The 20,968-nt window shown below is 36.9% G+C and overlaps 1 protein-coding gene across 12 annotated transcripts in view; it reads left to right on the top strand.

Annotated features, from left to right (window-relative positions):
- EHBP1 (EH domain binding protein 1) overlaps positions 1-20,968 on the top strand; it is a 385,114-nt gene that overhangs the window by 181,088 nt on the left and 183,058 nt on the right. For all 12 annotated transcript variants that reach the window (XM_055400514.2, XM_055400518.2, XM_055400515.2 and 9 more), the window contains 2 exons: positions 15,852-15,974; positions 19,642-19,882. In XM_055400514.2, coding sequence (XP_055256489.1) covers positions 15,852-15,974; positions 19,642-19,882 — 364 coding nt within the window. The remainder of the gene's footprint in view (positions 1-15,851; positions 15,975-19,641; positions 19,883-20,968) is intronic.

Here is a 20,968-nt window from a genome sequence, read left to right as displayed (position 1 = left end):
AATCTATATTCAACTCAATGCCATTCATAATCCTAGCAGGCTTTTTTTTTCTGACTGTGCTGGTTTCATTGTGGTGCATGGGCTTCTCTTGTTGCAGAGCACAGGCTCTAGAGCATGGGCTTTAGTACTTCTGGAGTGTGGACTCTAGTTCTGGCACACAGGCTCTCAAGCGTGACGGCTCAGTAATTGCGGCATGCTGGCATAGTTGTGGTGTGCTGGCTTAGTTGCCCTGCGGCATGTGGGATCATAGTTCCCTAATCAGAGATTGAACACAGGTTCCCTGCATTGGAAGGTGGATTTTTAACCACTGGACCATCAGGAAGTCCCCTAGCAAGCTTTTTAAAACGTAGACATTGATAGCTGATTCTGAAATACAATTGGATTTATAAAGGAACTGAATAGCCCAAACAATATTGAAAAGGAACAGAATTGTTAATACTGTCTGACATCAAGATTTACTGTAAAGCTGTGATCATTAAGATAGTATGGTATTAGCATAGGAAAGACAGATGAGTGGAACAAAACATGAAGTCCTAAAATAGAAACGTCTTTGGTGAATTAATTTTTAGCAAAGGTGCAGGACAGTCAGTAAAGAAAGGAAAAGATTTTCAACAAATTATGCTGAAACACCTAGATATCTGTATGGAAATAATGAGTCTCAATCCCCACATATACACAAACATTAATTCAAGGTAGATCATGGACTTAAATGTAAAAGCTAAAACTATAAAGCCTCTGAAAAAAAAAGACTGTATGTGTGGCCTGAGAGTGGACAGAAGGTTCTTACGTTACACAAGACACAGAAAGTAACAACCACGAAAGAAAAATTTGATGAATTGACTTCGTCAAAATTTAAGATGCATGCTATTGAAATAGGGCAATAAGAAAATGTATGGGCAAGTTACAGACTAGAAGAAACTACTCAAAATGCATCTATCTGACTTGTATCTAGAATAGGTTATTTTAATGTCCTCTAACTCAATAATAAAATGACAACCCTTTATTTGTGTGTGTATGTGTGGTAATGGACAAGGATTTGAACCTGTGGTTCACAAAGAAAGATACGTCATTGGCCAGTAAGCATAAGAAAATCTTGTTAGTGTCACTTGTCATCATGGGAAAGCAAATTAAAATTGTCATGAAATACAGCTCCACATTCCCCAAGTGGTTAAAATTTAAAAGACTGGCAATAAATTTTCACTTTGTGTGCACTTACTGGAATCCTCATCCATTGTTCATGAAGAATATAATGGTAAGGTCACTAATGAAGTTTCTTATAAGCACTACAGATATACCTAGGGCATATGTTTATAATAATAAACATTAACAACATTAATAAATACTATAAAAATGTACCCTCTGACCAAGTATTCCACTCCTTGTGGAGTGGAATGTTTATCCAAAAGAAATTAAAACATGTTTTCCAAAAAAGACTAGCACAAAAATGTTCATAATATTTTATTCATAAGAGCCTCAAACTGGAAACTCAGGTGGATGTACATCAACAACAATATGGCTGAACCATATTATATTTGTGAATGGAATACTATTCAGCAATAAAAATGAACTATTGATGTGTTCAGCAACATGGATATATCTTAAAACGATCATGCTGAGTGAAAAAGCATTTGCATAAGAGTATGTACTGTATTCTGTACTCCAAGGCCAAATTTGCCTGTTAATCCAGGTGTCTCTTGACTTCCTACTTTTGTATTCCAGTCCCCTATAATGAAAAGGACATCTTTATTGGGTGTTAGTTCTAAAAGGTCTTGTAGGTCTTCACAGAACTGTTCAGCTTCTTCAGCATTATTGGTTGGGGCATAGACTTGGATTACCATGATATTGAATGGTTTGCCTTGGGAACAAACAGAGATCATTCTGTCATTTTTGAGATTGCATCCAAGTACTACATTTTGGACTCTTTTGTTGACTATGATGGCTACTCCATTTCTTCTAAGTCATTCTTGCCCACAGTAGTAGATAAAATGGTCATCTGAGTCAATTTCACCCATTCCAGTCCATTTTAGTTTGATGATTCCTAAATGTCGACATTCACTCATGGCATCTCCTGTTTGGCCACTTCCAATTTGCCTTGATTCATGGATCTAACATTCCAGGTTCCTTTGCAATATTGCTCTTTACAGCATTGGATTTTGCTTCTATCACCAGTCACATCCACAACGGGGTGCTGTTTTTCCTTTGGCTCCATCTCTTCATTCTTTCTGGAGTTATTTCTCTACTGATCTCCAGTAGCATATTGGGCACCTACCAATCTTGGGAGTTCATCTTTCATGTCCTATCTTTTTGCCTTTTCATACTGTTCATGGGGGTACTCAAGGCAAGAATACTGAAGTGGTTTACCATTCCTTTCTCCAGTGGACCACATTTTGTCAGAACTCTCCACCATGACCCATCTGTCTTGGGTGGCACTGCACGGCATGGCTCATAGTTTCATTGAGTTAGACAAGGCTGTGGTCCATGTGATCAAATTGGTTAGTTTTCTGTGATTGTTTACAATCTCTCTCCCCTCTGATGGAGAAGGATAAGAGGCTTAAGGAAGCTTCCTGAGGGAGAGACTGACTGAGGGGGAAACTGGGTCTTGTTCTGATGGGCGGGGCCATGCTCAGTACATCTTTAATCCAATTTTCTGTTGATGGGTGGAGCTGTGTTCCCTCCCTGCTATTTCAGTTCAGTTCAGTCACTTAGTCCTGTCCCACTCTTTGCGACCCCATGAACCACAGCACGCCAGGCCTCCCTGTCCATCACCAACTCCCGGAGTTCACTCAAACTCATGTCCATCGAGTCGGTGATGCCATCCAGCCATCTCATTCTCTGTCGTCCCCGTCTCCTCCTACCCCCAATCCCTCCTAGCATCAAACTCTTTTCCAGTGAGTCAACTCGTCGCATGAGGTGGCCAAAGTATTGGAGTTTCAGCTTTAGCATCAGTCCTTCCAATGAACACCCACGATTGATCTCCTTTAGAATGGACTGGTTGGATCTCCTTGCAGTCCAAGGGACTCTCAAGAGTCTTCTCCAGCACCACAGTTCAAAAGCATCAATTCTTCGGCGATCAGCTTTCTTCACAGTCCAACTCTCACATCCATACATGACCACAGGAAAAACCATAGCCTTGACTAGACGGACCTTTGTTCGCAAAGTAATGTCTCTGCTTTTTAATATGCTATCTAGGCTGGTCATAACTTTCCTTCCAAGGAGTAAGCGTCTTTTAATTTCATGGCTGCAATCAGCATCTGCAGTGATTTTGGAGCCCAAAAAAATAAAGTCTGACACTGTTTCCACTGTTTTTCCATCTATTTCCCATGAAGTGATGGGACCAGATGCCATGATCTTCGTTTTCTGAATGTTGAGCTTAAGCCAACCTTTTTACTCTCCTCTTTCACTTTCATCAAGAGGCTTTTGAGTTCCTCTTCACTTTCTGCCATAAGGGTGGTGTCATCTGCATGTCTGAGGTTATTGATATTTCTCCCGGCAATCTTGATTGCAGCTTGTGCTTCTTCCAGCCCAGCGTTCCTCATGATGTACTCTGCATAGAAGTTAAATAAACAGGATGACAACATACAACCTTGATGTACTACTTTTCCTATTTGGAACCAGTCTGTTGTTCCATATCCAGTTCTAACTGTTGCTTCCTGACCTGCATACAGGTTTCTCAAGAAGCCGGTCAGGTGGTCTGGTATTCCCATGTCTTTCAGAATGTTCCACAGTTTATTGTTATCCACACAGTCAAAGGCTTTGGCATAGTCAATGAAGCAGAAATAGATGTTTTTCTGGAACTCTCTTGCTTTCTTCATGATCCAGCGGATGTTGGCCATTTGATCTCTGGTTCCTCTGCCTTTTCTAAAACCTGCTTGAACATCTGGAAGTTCACGATTCACATATTGCTGAAGCCTGGCTTGGAGAATTTTGAGCATGACTTTACTAGTGTGAGATGAGTGCAGTTGTGCGGTAGTTTGAGCATTCTTTGGCATTCCCTTTCTTTGGGATTGGAATGAAGACTGACTTTTTCCAGTCCTGTGGCCATTGCTGAGTTTTCCAAATTTGCTGGCATATTGAGTGCACACTTTCACAGCATCATCTTTCAGGATTTTAAATAGCTCAATTGGAATTCCATCACCTCCACTAGCTTTGTTCGTCGTGATGCTCTCTAAGGCCCACTTGACTTCACATTCCAAGATGTCTGGTTCCAGGTGAGTGATCACGCCATCGTGATTATCTTCGTCGTGAAGATCTTTTTTGTACAGTTCTTCTGTGTATTCTTGCCACCTCTTCTTAATATCTTCTGCTTCTGTTAGGTCCGTACCATTTCTGTCCTTTATCGAGCCCATCTTTGCATGAAATGTTCCTTTGATATCTCTAATTTTCTTGAAAAGATTGCTTGTTTTTCCTATTCTGTTTTTTTCCTCTATTTCTTTGCACTGATCGCTGAGGAAGGCTTTCTTATCTCTCCTTGCTATTCTTTGGAACTCTGCATTCAGATGCTTATATCTTTCCTTTCCTCCTTTGCTTTTCACTTCTCTTCTTTTCTCAGCTATTTGTAAGGCCTCCTCAGACAGCCATTTTGCTTTTTTGCATTTCTTTTCCATGGGGATGGGCTCGGTCCCTGTCTCCTGTACAATGTCACAAACCTACGTCCAGAGTTCATCAGGCACTCTATCAGATATAGACCCTTAAATCTATTTCCTACTTTGACTGTATAATCATAAGGGATTTGATTTAGATCATATCTGAATGGTCTAATGGTTTTCCCTACTTTCTTCAATTTAAGTCTGAATTTGACAATAAGGAGTTCATGATCTGAGCCACAGTCAGCTCCTGGTCTTGTTTTTGCTAACTGTATAGAGCTTCTCCATCTTTGGCTGCAAAGAATATAATCAATCTGATTGCGGTGTTGACCATCTGGTGATGTCCATGTGTAGAGTCTTCTCTTGTGTTGTTGGAAGAGGGTGTTTGCTATGACCCGTGCGTTCTCTTGGCAAAACTCTATTAGCCTTTGCCCTGCTTCAATCCGTGCTCCAAGGCTAAATTTGCCTGTTACTCCAGGTGTTTCTTGACTTCCTACTTTTGCATTCCAGTCCCCTATAATGAAAAGGACATCTTTTTTGGGTGTTAGTTCTAAAAGATCTTGTAAGTCTTCATAGAACTGTTCAACTTCGGCTTCTTCAGCATTCCTGGTTGGGGCATAGACTTGGATTACTGTAATATTGAATGGTTTGCCTTTACCTGGGGCTAAAATATGGTGGGCTGGAAGAAGCACAAGCTGGAATCAAGATTGCTGGGAGAAATATCAGTAACCTCAGATATGCAGATGACACCACCCTTATGGCAGAAAGTGAAGAGGAACTCAAAAGCCTCTTGATGAAAGTGAAAGAGGAGAGTGAAAAGGTTGGCTTGAAGCTCAACATTCAGAAAACAAAGATCATGGCATCTGGTCCCATCACTTCATGGGAAATAGATGGAAAAACAGTGGAAACAGTATCAGACTTTATTTTTTTGGGCTCCAAAATCACTGCAGATGCTGATTGCAGCCATGAAATTAAAAGACGCTTACTCCTTGGAAGGAAAGTTATGACCAACCTAGATAGTATATTAAAAAGCAGAGACATTACTTTGCGAACAAAGGTCCGTCTAGTCAAGGCTATGGTTTTTCCCGTGGTCATGTATGGATGTGAGAGTTAGACTGTGAAGAAAGCTGATCGCCGAAGAATTGATGCTTTTGAACTGTGGTGCTGGAGAAGACTCTTGAGAGTCCTTTGGACTGCAAGGAGATCCAACCAGTCCGTTCTAAAGGAGATCAATCCTGGGTTTCATTGGAAGGACTGATGCTAAAGCTGAAACTCCAATACTTTGGCCACCTCATGCAACAAGTTGACTCACTGGAAAAGACTCTGATGCTGGGAAGGCTTGGGGGCGGGAGGAGAAGGGGACGACAGAGAATGAGATAGCTGGATGGCATCACTGATTCGATGGACATGAGTTTGAGTGAACTCCGGGAGTTGGTGATGGACAGGGAGGCCTGGCTTGCTGTGGTTCACGGGGTTGCAAAGAGTCGGACATGACTGAGCTTCTGAACTGAACTGAACTGAACTGAAACTATGGTGCAGATAATGAAGATAATGGCCACATCCTTCAAAAGGTCCCATGCACGCACTGCTACACTCAGTGCTCCCAGCCCTGCAGCAGGCCACCACTGACCCACGCTTCCGCTGGAGATTTCTGACTCTTCTGGGCAAGTCTTGGTCAGTCTTTTGTGGGGTCACTGCTCCTTACTCCTGGGTCCTAGTACGCACAAGGTTCAGTTTGTGCCCACCAAGAGTCTATTTCCCAGTCCTGTGTAAGTTCTGGATGCTCTATGATGGGGTTAATGACGACCTGGTCATAGCAAACACCCTCTTCCAACAACACAAGAGAAAACTCTACACATGGACATCATCAGATGGTCAATACCAAAATCCGATTGATTATATTCTTTGTAGCCAAAGATGGAGAAGATCTATACAGTCAGCAAAAGCAAGACTGGGAGCTGACTGTGGCTCAGATCATGAACTCCTTATTGCCAAATTCAGACTTAAATTGAAGAAAGTAGGGAAAATCACTAGACCATTCAGGTGTGACCTAAATCAAATCCCTTAGGATTATACAGTGGAAGTGAGAAATAGATTCAAGGGACCAGATCTGATAGATTACCTGATGAACTATGGATGCAGGTTTGTACAGGAGGCAGGGATCAAAACCATACCCAAGAAAAAGAAATGCATAAAAGCAAAATGTCTGTCTGAGGAGGCCTTACATATAGCTGTGAATAGAAGAGAAGCCAAAAGCAAAGGAGTAAAGGTAAGATATAGCCATTTGAATGCAGAGTTCCAAAGAATAGCAAGGAGAGATAAGAAAGGCTTCCTCAGTGATCAGTGCAAAGAAATAGAGGGAAACAATAGAATAGGAAAGACTAGAGATCTCTTCAAGAAAATTAGAGATACCAGGGAACATTTCATGGAATGATAGGCACACTAAAGGACAGAAATGGTATGACCTAACAGAAGCAGAAGATATTAAGAAGAGGTGGCAAGAATACACAGAAGAACTATACAAGAAAGATCTTCATGACCCAGATAATCATGATGGTGTGATCACTCACCTAGAGCCAAACATCGTGGAATGTGAAGTCAAATGGGCCTTAGGAAGCATCACACGAACAAAGCTAGTGGAGGTGATGGAATTCCAGTTGAGTTATTTCAAATCCTGAAAGATGATGCTGTGAAAATGCTGTACTCAGTATGCCAGCAAGTTTGAAAAATTTAGCAGTGGCCACAGGACTGGAGAAGGGCAGTTTTCATTCCAATCCCAAAGAAAGGCAGTACCAAAGAATGCTCAAACTACCGCACAGTTGCACTCATCTCACACACTAGTAAAGTCATGCTCAAAATTCTCCAAGCCAGGCTTCAATAGTACATGAACTGTGAACTTCCAGATGTTCAAGCTGGTTTCAGAAAAGGCAGAGGAACCAGAAATCAAATTGCCAACATTCGCTGGATTATCGAAAAAGCAAGAGAGATCCAGAAAAACATTTGTTTCTACTTTTTGACTATGCTAAAGCCTTTGACTGTGTGCATCACCACAAATTGTGGGAAATTCTGAGAGATGGGAATACCAGACCACCTGACCTGCCTCCTTAGAGATCTGTATGCAGGTCAGGAAGCAACAGTTGGAACTGGACATGGACCTCATTAGAACTAGTTCAAATGTATTCATTTAAAAGGCTGAGTAATACTCCATTGTGTATATGTACCACAGCTTTCTTATCCATTCGTCTGCAGATGCACATCTAGGTTGCTTCCATGTCCTCGCTATTATAAACAGTGCTGTGATGAACATTGGAGTACATGTGTCTCTTTCAATTCTGGTTTCCTCGGTGTGTATGCCCAGGGGTGGGATTGCTGGGGTCGTATGGCAGATCTATTTCTGTTTTTTTAAGGAATTTCCACACTGTTCTCCGTAGTGGCTGTACTAGTTTGCATTCCCACCAACAGTGTAAGAGGGTTCCCTTTTCTCCACACCCTCTCCAGAATTTATTGCTTGTAGACTTTTGGATAGCAGCCATTCTGACTGGTGTGAAGTGGTACCTCATTGTGGTTTTGATCTGCATTTCTCTGATTATGAGTGATGTTGAGCATCTTTCATATGTTTGTTAGCCATCTGTATGTCTTCTTTGGAGAAATGTCTGTTTAGTTCTTTGGCCCATTTTTTGATTGAGTCATTTATTTTTCTGGGATTGAGCTGCAGGAGTTACTTGTATATTTTTGAGTTTAATTCTTTGTTAGTTGCTTCATTTGCTATTATTTTCTCCCATTCTGAAGCCTATCTTTTCACCTTGCTTATAGTTTCCTTTGCTGTGCAGAAGCTTTTAATTTTAATTAGGTCCCATTTGTTTATTTTTGCTTTTATTTCCAATATCCTGGGAGGTGGGTCATGGAGGATCCTGCTGTGATTTATGTTGGAGAGTGTTTTGCCTATGTTCTCCTCTAGGAGTTTTATAGTTTGTGGTCTTACGTTTAGATCTGGAGCCTATTAAACAGAGTGAAGTAAGCCAGAAAGAAAAACACCAATACAGTATACTAACACATATAAATGGAATTTAGAAAGATTGTAATGATAACCCTGTATATGAGACAGCAAAAGAGACACAGATGTATAGAACAGTTTTTTGGACTCTGTGGGAGAGGGTGAGGGTGGGATAATTTGGGAGAATGGCATTGAAACATGTATATTATCATATGTGAAACGAATCACCAGTCCAGGTTCAATGCATGATACAGGATGCTTGGGGCTGGTGCACTGGGATGACCCAGAGGGATGGGATGGGGAGGGAGGTGGGAGGGGGATTCAAAATGGGGAACACATGTACACCCAGGGCAGATTCACGTCAGTGTATGGCAAAACCAATACAATATTGTAAAGTAATTAGCCTCCAATTAAAATTTAAAAAAAAAAAAGGAAAGTGGAAAAAAAAACAAAACTGGACATGGAATAACAGACTGGTTCCAAATAGGGAAAGGAGTACGTCAAGGCTGTATATTGTCACCCTGCTTATTTAACTTATATGCAGAGTACATCATGAGAAACACTGGGCTGGATGAAGCACAAGCTGGATCAAGATTGCCAGGAGAAATATCAGTAACCTCAGATATGCAAATGACAGCACCCTTATGGCAGAGAGCGAAGAAGAACTAAAGATCCTCCTGATGAAAGTGAAAGAGGACAGTGACAAAGTTGACTTAAAGCTCAGCATTCAGAAAACTAAGATCATGGCATCTGGTCCCATCACTTCATGCTAAATAAATAGCTGGGGAAACAGTGGAAACAGTGGCAGACATTATTTTTTTTGGACTTCAAAATCATTGCAGATGGTGACTGCAGCCATGAAATTAAAAGACACTTACTCCTTGAAAGAAAACTTATGACCAATGTAGACAGCATATTAAAAAGCAGAGACATTACTTTGTCGACAACTGTCCGTCTAGTCAAAGCTATGGTTTTTCCAGTAGTCATGTATAGATGTGAGAGTTGGACTGTGAAGAAAGCTGAGCGCCGAAGAACTGATGCGTTTGAACTGTGGTGTTGGAGAAGACTCTTGAGAGTCCCTTGGACTGCAAGGAGATCCAACCAGTCCATCCTAAAGGAGATCGATCCTGGGTATTCATTGGAAGGACTGCGGTTGAAGCTGAAACTCCAATACTTTGGCCATCTGATGCAAAGAACTGACTCATTTGAAGAGATCGTGATGCTGGGAAAGATTGAAGTCAGGAGGAGAAGGGATCGATAGAGGATGAGATGGTTGGATGGCATCACTACTCAATGGACATGAGTTTGAGTCAACTCCGGGAGTTGGTGATGTACAGGGAGGCCTGGCATGCTGCAGTCTGTGGTCACAAAGAGTCAGACAAGACTGAGCGACTGAACTGAACTTATGTACTGTATGATTCCATTTACATGATGTTCTGGAAGAGGCAAAACTAATCTTGTGTTAAAAACGTTAAAATAATGTCAGCTAGTGGATTTGGAGATTGTCTGAAAAGAGATATGAGAGAATTTGTGGGAGGTTGGTGCTGATGCAGTACTCTGCCTCTTTTGTCACATGGATATATATACATTTGTCAAAATTCATTGAATTGTACAGTTTAAGATTTGTACCTTCCTATATGTGCATGAGTGAAATGCTGGAAGGTAACGTAAGAATTATAATAAATTCGTTAGATTAGTAAGAAAATGAATGATTTCAACTTTCTGATTTATTGATCTACTGTGTGATAGCTAGTCTTCAAAGATTGTCCTCCAGTTAGTGAAACAGGCCTCCCAATATTCATACCCTTTTGTAGTCCCCTCCCTGTCTTCTGGGCTGGGTCCATAAATCACTTTTAATCAATAGAATGCAGTAGGAAGTGACATTCTGTAACTTCCAAAGCTAAGTTGTAGCTTCTACCTGGGCCCCTTGTAGTTCATTCTGTGGGAGATACCGGTTGCCATGTAAAATGTCCAGCTACCTGGGATTGCTGTGTTGAAAGGAAACCCCCAGATACCCATATTGACAGCTATTTACAGTGGGGGAGAGAGAGAGATACCTGAACAGTCCCCAGTTGTTCCACCCTCTTAACTGAAAAACCAAACGTGCAAATGAAGAAACAATTTTAGACATCAGCCCGGTTCAAGGTTTGGGTGACTTTATCCCAAGCCACTTTCTAACTGCAGTGAACTACTCAGCTGAGTCCAGTCAATCCACAGAACCATGAGAGATGATAATTTGTTTAAAGACACCAAATTTAGGTTGGTAGCCAAAACTAACATTTCTAGAGATAAATGTGTCGTACATAGATACATAATACATACACGTGTAGATATATAGACAGACGTAAGATAAACACTAGGTTAAAAACACAATTGCCAAAATTTAAAAATAAGGTATATGTCTTTCTGCCTTTATAAAAATTATGGCTAGTGTTAGGACTTTCATTCAGTTTATTCATTCATTCATTTGCAATATTATCTGCTAATGGGATTGAAAATCACATTAACATATTAGTTATATCCATAAATCAAATATTTGTGGGCTCAAAGCCTATGAGAAAAGTGATGTCCTTGGAAACTTGATATCTGTCAAGAGGTTGCAGTGTTACTATCTTAGATCATCTTAAAATGAGATATGCCTGTACTGAATCCTATACTTTGGAGGGAAGAATGAGGATGCTACAAGATTTGCAGGTATGTTGTAGCTCTAGGTAGCCCCCACCCCACCCCCACACTGGTCCTTTTAACTCCACTACAGACTTTATTAAAAAGAAAAACCCACCTACTCTTTGTGACACCACTTCCATCCCCCTGTTTTGGTCCAGTGTGATAATCTCTCATGGTCAATTTCTATCTTCTTTTGCCTTCCTAACAATAAAGAAGAGTCTCAAATTACTTGACCCTGTGCTTCGATTGCTTGCCCCTAATTTAGTTTGCCTTCTTATTCTCACCAGTATGAAACAAGTCCAGATTGACACACTTTTACTGATGGCTTAATACTGCACTACAGGTATATTGCTCAATTTCAGTAGTGCTAGGGTAGGTAGAAATTATATTTTGTGTTATTATATATCATTATTAAATAACATTTTCCAAAGTATAGATTTTTGGTGAAACAAGTCTTTAATAAATAATAAAATATATAAATATATTGGTCCAGGGAATTTTTTTGATCAGAATGGTATATTACTAGGAAAGTGTCCCACATAAAAAAATTCTGGGCATTTATGTTGTGAACCTTCTTTTAAACTTTTAACTTCTGTTTTTCTGATTATACATGTAAAACATTGACTTCAAGAAATTTGGAAGTAACAGAAAAGTACTTTTTTAAAAGGAGAAATATATAACAAAATTTGTATTTTAGGCTCTGCATTGGCATATGCAAATACCAATTGACTTATTTTCATAAGTTTCATAGGCAACTGTAGCTTGGTATGGCCAAATTTAATAGCCCCCATTATATTTCTAGAACTAATGTCCACACAGTCACCCAAGACAGAAACTTGGCAGGTATCCTAATTTCCTTTCCCCAATCCCCATGTCAAATTAAAACCATCAAAACTTTCTTCTTAGTTTATTCTTTAATTAGCAAATATTTACTAAGTCCCTCCCTTCATGAAGTGGTGATGCTGAACTGCTCATCTTTTATCTTCCTGTCCTGTCTTTTTCAAATGCTGCTACCATGTTGCTCCTGGAATGATGTTTCTAAAATATGCATTTGATCTTGCAGTGGCTTCTCAGAGCTTTCAGAGTAAACTTCACATTCTACATTTCGGTCATTATAACCTTCATGACACCATATTGGCCAGCCTGATCTCATTCCATTCCCCATCCCTGGCATCTTAACCCCCAAGCAACTTGCTCTTCCTGAGGTGTATCATATTCTCATTTGCCTCCCTTGCATCATTGTAGAAGGCCCTCCCCTTTCTCTTTTAATAATAACATTGATTTCTATTTGTCTTGTTTTCACTCAATAACTCCAGGAAGCCTTCCCAACCTCAGCCTGAGTTATATGCCTCTCTTCCAGTTTCACTTAGCCTATGATGCATGTCTCAGTTACAACATATATCATATTTATCACATATTGCCTTACTTGTCTATCTGCCTCCCAAAAGTATAATAGGTACTTGAGAAATGTTTATTATGTAGGTAAATGGTATTTCTTTGGAGATTGCTTCTTTTTATTATCTGGATCACTTTGTGAATGAAAGTGTTAGAAACAGAGGATCTAGGTGTTAAGTAAGGATTTATTTAAGATATGGGTAAATAAGGAAAGCTAGGATAGGAAGGACAATTTATCATCAGAGACAAGGATAGAAATAAGTAGTTACTTTGAGTTAGTTAATGAAGGAGTGGTCCTTAGTGGTTTTACTTTATTTTTTATCAGTGGTTTTAGATATCACCAAAAGCATGATGAGGAGAAGGAAATATTCTGAACATTCAGAAAAATTGCAATGTAAATAATATAGTCATGTGATAGAGTCACTTTGATAGTATTTAAATGAATGTTCATATTGTACATAAAAGTGTATAATGGAACAATAATAATGTTTTAAAGGTAAGGACCAAATTTAATGTTTCTTTAGTACTCTGTATATTGCCCCTTATATAAGGTGTTTGAATAAATTATTTCTACTGACACTGAAAATATATCTAAGAATATTAAATAAAATGTGTAAAGAAAGTAAAAATCTTTGAGCATTATTTTAAAATATTTTCACCAGTAATTGCACATCTGGGAATAGAGTGCAAATAAATGATACTAATATACATGATAAAATGTGAATGTTAATAATACCTCAGGATATTTTTGAGAATCAACTAATAACATGTGCAGAGCCCTTTCTACTTCTTAATAGAGGTTAACTGCTGTTAACTAATATTATTAATATTCGTTTTTTTCATTTTTTTTACATTAAAAATAAATATCTGCAAACTTTTAAAAATACAAAACTAGTAATGAATGAAAAAATGTCAGTCATGCATTGGTAGTCACATGGCATAGATTCTCCTCTCTATTACACTTCCTTGAAAATTGCAAAGTTATAATAATTAGTAGTTTGGGGTAAAAAATCTACTTTAAGAATGAATTCTTCCTGTTGAGGAATTTGCTAGGTTAATTTGAGTCAGAATGAGATTTAAAGTATTGGAAGGATAAAATGGAAGAAGATACTTTATAAAAACTGACTATTTAGCTCATATTATTCACAGACTAAGAGTCCAGTTAGTATTAATTGTATTTACTCTTTTTTCTATGATTGACTATCTCAAGCAATTTTATTCATACAAAATATATTTCTCATTCAGACAAGGGAAATGAATAAGTTTGTCAGTTTTTCTAGTAGTCGTTTATGGTCTTTTTCAGTGTTCATTTCTTTCTTTATTGATGGTAAATTCCATGAGGGCAAAACTATGCCTGATTTGTTTTCATGCTTATGTTCCAAGCATGGTACTTGGCACACAGTGATAAATAGTATTTATTTATTCAACAACAAATGATTGGATGAAGACAAGCTTATTACAACCATGTATTTATATTATGTGATTAAAATAAAATTTAGACTCTAGATTTGCGTGTTAAAGAACAGCATTTTAATGCTGAATTTGCACCTGTTTTCTATTTCTAACCATTTTATTTCCCACTGAATGATCTGGATCTGTTTGGTTTGTCCTAATGCCTAAGTTATTGCCAGGTTTTAACTTTGGAAATAGCAAGGATTAACTAGAATACTCTAGTAGGTTCTTAATATTTTATTCCAAGCTAATTTTCACCCAGTGAATCATAATTTCGCATATTTGGAGTTGTCCAAAACATGTATGACTCATTTTTAAAAATTCTATTTATGTACAGAATGAATTTTTATTTTAATATTTTGCTGTCTGTTCCTTTTTTATTCTTTCTCTTACTGGCCAAATAAGATATCCTAAAGCAAATACTCAGGAGTTCCCTTAAAAGAACAAATTCCCTGGAAAGCAGGAGTAGAAAATAGCTATTGCCTGCTTTTCTTTTGTGCTGATTTTTAACATTCTAGAATATTAACAAGTGCTTATTATGTTCATGATTCATGTAGATATATTCTTAAATCCTTTAAATTTAGAATACTATAAAACAAATAGCACATATTTTCTATGGTATCTGATGAAAATTTTTCTATTCTATTTTTAATGCATTCATTTAAAGCCCTATTTTACAAATGTAGAATGTGAAAGCCAATGGGTTATTATCTTTGTTTTGTATTTGTTAACCTAGTTGTTAATAGTACTAATATAAATTTTAACAAAAATGTTCTCTATTTTAAATATGAGTACAGCATCACTTTCAGTTAAATACATCTGTTATAGTTTATCAAAATAACATCCTCTGACTGTATTCTTTTGATTAACCAAATATCCCCTCTCTTTGTCTTTTTGAGTAACAGCATGCTTCTGTGACTCTTTAATTAAGTGACCTTACCTTACATTTGTCTCGACTGGCTTCTGTTTACAGAAATTGTAAACCAATTGAATGCTCTGAGCAGCTTAGATGAAGATCAAGATGACTGCATAAAGCAAGCAAATATGCCTTCAGCTAAATCAGCCAGTTCCTCTGAAGGTCTAAGAGCTTTCTTCCTTTCTTTCTGCTTCTGATTGCCTGTATTTACTGTGACCTGCTACCTCTTGACTTTCTGTCTGTACTTAGCTGTCAGTTTTGTCTTTGTGCATTTCCTTTAAAATTTTTCTTTGGTAATTTGTAGTGCACCAACAGGCAACAGCATAACAGAACTTACCATCTTTAGCAAAACCCGTATCAGGATGATAGTCAGTGATTTTAAAATTATACAATAATGATCGGTCATATAACATATTTCTTTAGTTAGCTTATATATTGTAACAACATTGTTTTAGAAATATTTGCTTATATTGCATCAGTTTGAATTATTCATATTTAGGAGTGAAAAATGTTTTTTTTTTTTTCAGAATATATGTTAGTACTTTTTTATTGAAACAACTAAGATTGAGATGAGTTTTTTATTGAATCAAGTAAGACTGAGATGAGTTTCTCTATCTCTGTTATTTTCAAATTCATGTGCATATGTCTGTTTTCTTTTATTTGAATATGTTGGTATGCTACAAAATACTTGAATGGCATTCTTTCATTGGTAAAATGCTATATCTTATTATTTGCAGGTATTATTCGTATAAATTTTTACAATTTGAAAATGTTTCATGAATGAATGATAATTATGCTTAACTCTATGTAACCACAGTGAACTGACACATATGTTTATTTTCAGAGCTTATCAACAAACTTAACTTTCTGGATGAAGCAGAAAAGGACTTGGCTACTGTGAATTTAAATCCATTTGGTGATCCTGATGTAGCAGAATTAAACCTGTTTGGAGATCCTGATTCAGAAGGTAGCACATTTTTTCTTTACTTTTGAAGTCTTTATTTAGTCAAGTTCTCATGATTTGTAAGGACAGAAAGAGATTTTTTTGTTTTGTTTTAAAGACTTAAATTTTGTTTATAATGACTATTATTTATTCAATACCACTTGCAATTGATCAGCAGTTCTGAGTAGCTTCTATTGAATTATTTTTAAAGAAAAAAGAAAGCCTACATAGACATTTACTTGGGGCTTATTTTTTTTTTTAACTCTTTATTAGTATGGTCAAATAGTAAAACACTAATATTAGATATAACAGTATTTAACTTAGCTGGCATACAGTAAAGTCTCCTTACCAAGCAAAATCAGGTTGTGGGAAATACCCATATTAGGGTGGTGGAGGTGGCCTCTATATATATACAGCTTCTCCACACTCACACCTCAGTCTGATGAGCCTCTCTACCCCTAATTCCCTGTCTCTAGCTGGGAATTATTCTAAGTAACAAAAGTTAAATTGTGCAAGTGAATGTCACAGAACAGAAGAAAAGATTAAGAGCTACTCCTGTCATATATACAAAATATATAGAAGAAATAAAACCAAGTTTTTTTTTCCTTAGTCATGTTACTTTGGCAACCCACTCCAGTGTTCTTGCCTGGAGAATCCCAGGGACGGGGGAGCCTGGTGGGCTTCCATCTATGGGGTCACACAGAGTCGGACACGACTGAAGTGACTTAGCAGCAGCAGCAGCAGCATTTTACTTATCAAGTAGTTTCAAACTATTAAAGCTTAGAAAAGAGCTATTAAAGAAACGAGACCTTTGTTTAATTAAACTGCTCAGAGTAAATGCAGGAATGGGTAACCCCCCTTTGCATCTTTTAGACTGCTTTTATGACATCCTTGTGAGCTTTAAAGAATTTTGCTACTGCCAATCATGGTGAAAATGTGGTTTCAATTTAAAGATTCACTGTATTAGAGCAATATCATTTTATAATCTACTTCTTCTTCTCCTTCTTCTGCTTCCTTCTTCTCCTTTCTCCCTTCTTACCAAATTCTAAGTTGGTAAGTTTAGATTAATGAGATTGTATTTTTTGAGACTTATTTTATATTAAAGTATTTGAAATCTTAATGATTATAATACATCTTAGAAGTAATCTGGTTCAGCAGCCTTTTTTCATAGATTAGGGAGCTGAGGCCCAGAGGAATTAAGTGATTTGAACAAGAACTTCAGGTAAACGGAGGTGGAGTTGGAGTTAAAATTACTAATCAAGTGTCTTCTTTTGACCACAGAGCTTCTTAATTACATAGTATATATGTCTGAATACACTGAGTTAAAAAAAATTACCAAAATATTTTGAGATAGGAATATTTGATCTTTTCATTTTAAAATTAAATAAGTAATTTTAAAAAATATATGTGTGTCTGTTTCCGAGGTATAGAAAGGAGTACTGCATAATGTATATATTGTATTTCTATTCTGGAAAGGTTAAGAGAGCCTGATTCAGAATCTTTAATTATGCCTATAGAGCTAAGAATAAACTTGACAGCCAGTATTTTCTTTAAATAAACACTTCTTGAAGACTTTAGAATAAGTATTTTCTATTGCTGCTGCTACTGCTGCTGCGAATACTAATTTTTCTTGAAATAATTTATTATTAATTTTTATGATTAAAAGCATGCATTTTCAAGTAACAGAAGTAGTTAGGGAAAAAAGTGTGTTGCAGTTGTTTAGATATTTGTTTTTTTTGGTTTTGCTTTTATAGTTTCAATTCTCCTCTTAGATTCATGACAGCCTGTGCTTCAGTGACCTGTTTAGAAAGTCATTTTAAAATGTATGTTATCCTTTAAATGAAATAATCTCATCTTAAACTCTCCTTTGTTGCTATTCTGTCATCTTCAAATCTTGCTCTATAGTTTGAGTACTTTCTTGCTTTTGGTTTTATAACTTATGAACTTGCTTGGATCAATTTTTGTAATCCTTTACCTGAAAGTAAAAATAAAAATGGTATTTCCATTGAACAGCTTTTGTCTGTTTCTTAGCATTTGAGACTTGGGATTTGTTAATAAAAAATTGAGTCGGCAAAAAAACTCTCTTCAGTCTCTTCTACCCTCAGAGAAAAGATAATGCTTCATTTAGATTAGTATAAAGGTTATAGTGGTGTTTGAGTATTATCCTGGTGTTGCTAAAGATACAGTTACTGAGTCTCTTCTCTACCTTAGGCTGTTTTTAAATTCATTTCACTGATGATTTATTATGATTTTATGAATTCTGTTCAATACTTTATGCTTACTTCACCATGGTGTATAGAATTTCAATTTAGTTGTTTGTTTTAGTTATCTTTTCAATATAAAGACAAAATAATTTTTCTGGGCTAATGTCTAAAATATAAGTAAAAGTAGTTTGACTCTAAAATATAAAAACCATAAATATATGTCAATGAAGAGATTTTTATGTTAATTGGATTATATTGTTTGAAATGTCACTTATGGAACAATTATTTTTCTTGAAGATTTTAATAACCAATTTTCTGTCTTCTTCTCCTGGAAATATTTTGTTAGAGTTACATGGCATAATTAAAATTACTTTTGAACTGTTCTGTGATTATCAGCTCTCTGAAGCTTTTTTCCAATTTAGGGAAATGTTTATATCATTAAAATCTAAATTTTAAACAGTTTTATTATACATTCCAGTTTTGGGTGTTTTTTTGTTTTTGTTTTTGGTGGGGGGCCATCCTATGCAGCTTATGGGATCTTAGTTCCCTCACCAGGGATTGGACCCCGGCCCATGGCAGTGAAAGCACAGAGTACTAACCACTGAACTGCCATGAAACTCTCCCTAGTTTTGTTTTAAAATATTAATAAACATGAAAGCAGAATGCTGGTACTAAGTACTCCTTAAGTATTTTTGGAGGACATGATACTATCATAGTGCTGTTTGTGCTGTGAAGTCAGAATTTTATTTTTAAAAGTACCTTTGTTTTCAAATCGAAATTTGTAGTAAAATTTAGAATTTAGTGGAACACATCTATCTGCTTCTCAGTATGATTTTAATGTAGCTCTATCAACTTTAGAGGTCTTGTTACTCCTTTATGTTATTATGTAAAGTATTGACTGAATATGAATTATGTTGAAAAGGCCCATTAAAAGCTGTAAAGATTTAAGGTCTTATAGTATACAGAAACCTGCTCTTTGAAGATGTCACAAAAACAAATTCAATGATATATGGTGTATTTTTGATATATTCCGGAATGAATTTTCAGATTCCTAAGTGAACTCTGCTTGTGTAACTACCAGAGACCATTCCAAAATTAAGTTCATTTCATGTTTTTTTTAAAAGCAGAAATTTTTATATATCAGTTTGGGGTGGGGCAACTTAGTATAGTGAAATAAAATAAGCAACAATAGATATTGTACCTCTAAGAAAGTTAAAATTTCCAAATGTCATACCATAATGTCAATTTAGAAGAGATGCTAAGAGCATTAACAATTCAAAGATGCTATTTCAGAGAGCACCTAGAGAAGTAGACAGAAATCTTAGATATCACATCTTCTGAACTTAGCTCCTCTAAAACATATTATTGATTTGCACTCTTTCAACCTCATAGAGTATTAATTCAAGATTGAGTATTTTTGAAGACTATATATATAAGCAAGTATCAGATAGTATTAATTTAATTCATCTTTTGCTATTGTTTTATAGAACAAATCACTGAAACAATTTCACCTAAAAAACCAGAAGAATCCTTTTATAGTAACAGCTATAATCCCTTTAAAGATGTACAGACTCCACAGTATTTGAACCCATTTGATGAGCCAGAAAACTTTGTAACTATAAAGGATTCTCCACCCCAGTCTACAAAAAGAAAAAATATAAGACCAGTGGACATGAGCAAGTATCTCTATGCTGATAGCTCTAAAGCTGAAGAAGAAGAGTTGGATGAGTAAGTACATTTCATTTTGCAATCATCATATTTTAACTAAAGAGGTCTTTCTGTAATATACCTTTGTGTGCGTGTATGCTCAGTTGTGTCCAACTTATTGCAGCCTCATGGACTGTAGTCCATAGGCTCTTCTGCCCAGGGGATTATCCTGGCAAGAATTCTGGAGTGCTGTTTCCTCCTCCAAAGGATCTTCCTGACCCACGGATTGAACCCACATCTCCTGCATTGGCAGGTGGATTCTTTACCACTGAGCCACTTGGGAAGCCCTAATGTACCTTTAGATGAGTAAAAAGAAGTCTGCTGCTGCTGCCTTTGTTTAGTCACTAATGTCCAACTCTTTGGAATCCAATAGACTGTAGCCCACCAGAGTCCTTTGTCCATGGGATTTTCCAGGCAAGAATACTGGAATGGGTTGCCATTTCCTTCTCCAGGGATCTTCCCAACCCAGGGACTGAATCCACGTCCCCTGCATTAGCGGACAGATTCTTTACTGCTAAGCCACCAGGGAAACCCAAAAAGAGGTCTGTCCCTATGTTAATATACAGTTTATAAGTTAGTATCTATCTCATCCTCAATCTAAATTTTAATAATCTTGACCCTCATTCTCTCACCCTCTTCTACATGATTATGTATGCATCTTAAACTAACAAATGTAGGAAATATGTTTCTGGAGTCTCTGGTTAGAATTCCAATTGTATCTTCCCAAGCAACCATGTTATAAATGGTACATAAGTGTTTTTAATTGATTCTTGGAGGCATTACACTTCAGTTATGTTATGAATCTATTGTGGGAGCCAAATAATTATTACTGATATTGATTTGATGAGACGATTTATTCAAATGCTAAGCAATGAGATCATGACATTTATAAATTCAGAACTATCTGCTTTTGCATTATTATTTCTACCCAAAAGAGAGGTTAATTGACCACAGGCTCAATATATAAATAGTGTGATTAGGGCTTCCATTTTACTCAAATCCAGATTAGGAATAGGAGGGTGCATTCACATTGTATTCTGGAATTGTACACTACAACCCATGTAGCTGCACACTGTGGCCCTGAGTATGTTTGAAAAGCAGCAATAA

This window comes from Moschus berezovskii, chromosome 11, assembly GCF_049115385.1.
Source record: "Moschus berezovskii isolate FMDL1 chromosome 11, NW_MosBer_1.0, whole genome shotgun sequence".
Lineage (NCBI taxonomy): Eukaryota > Metazoa > Chordata > Mammalia > Artiodactyla > Moschidae > Moschus > Moschus berezovskii.
This window is presented reverse-complemented; position numbering and strand designations above follow the sequence as displayed.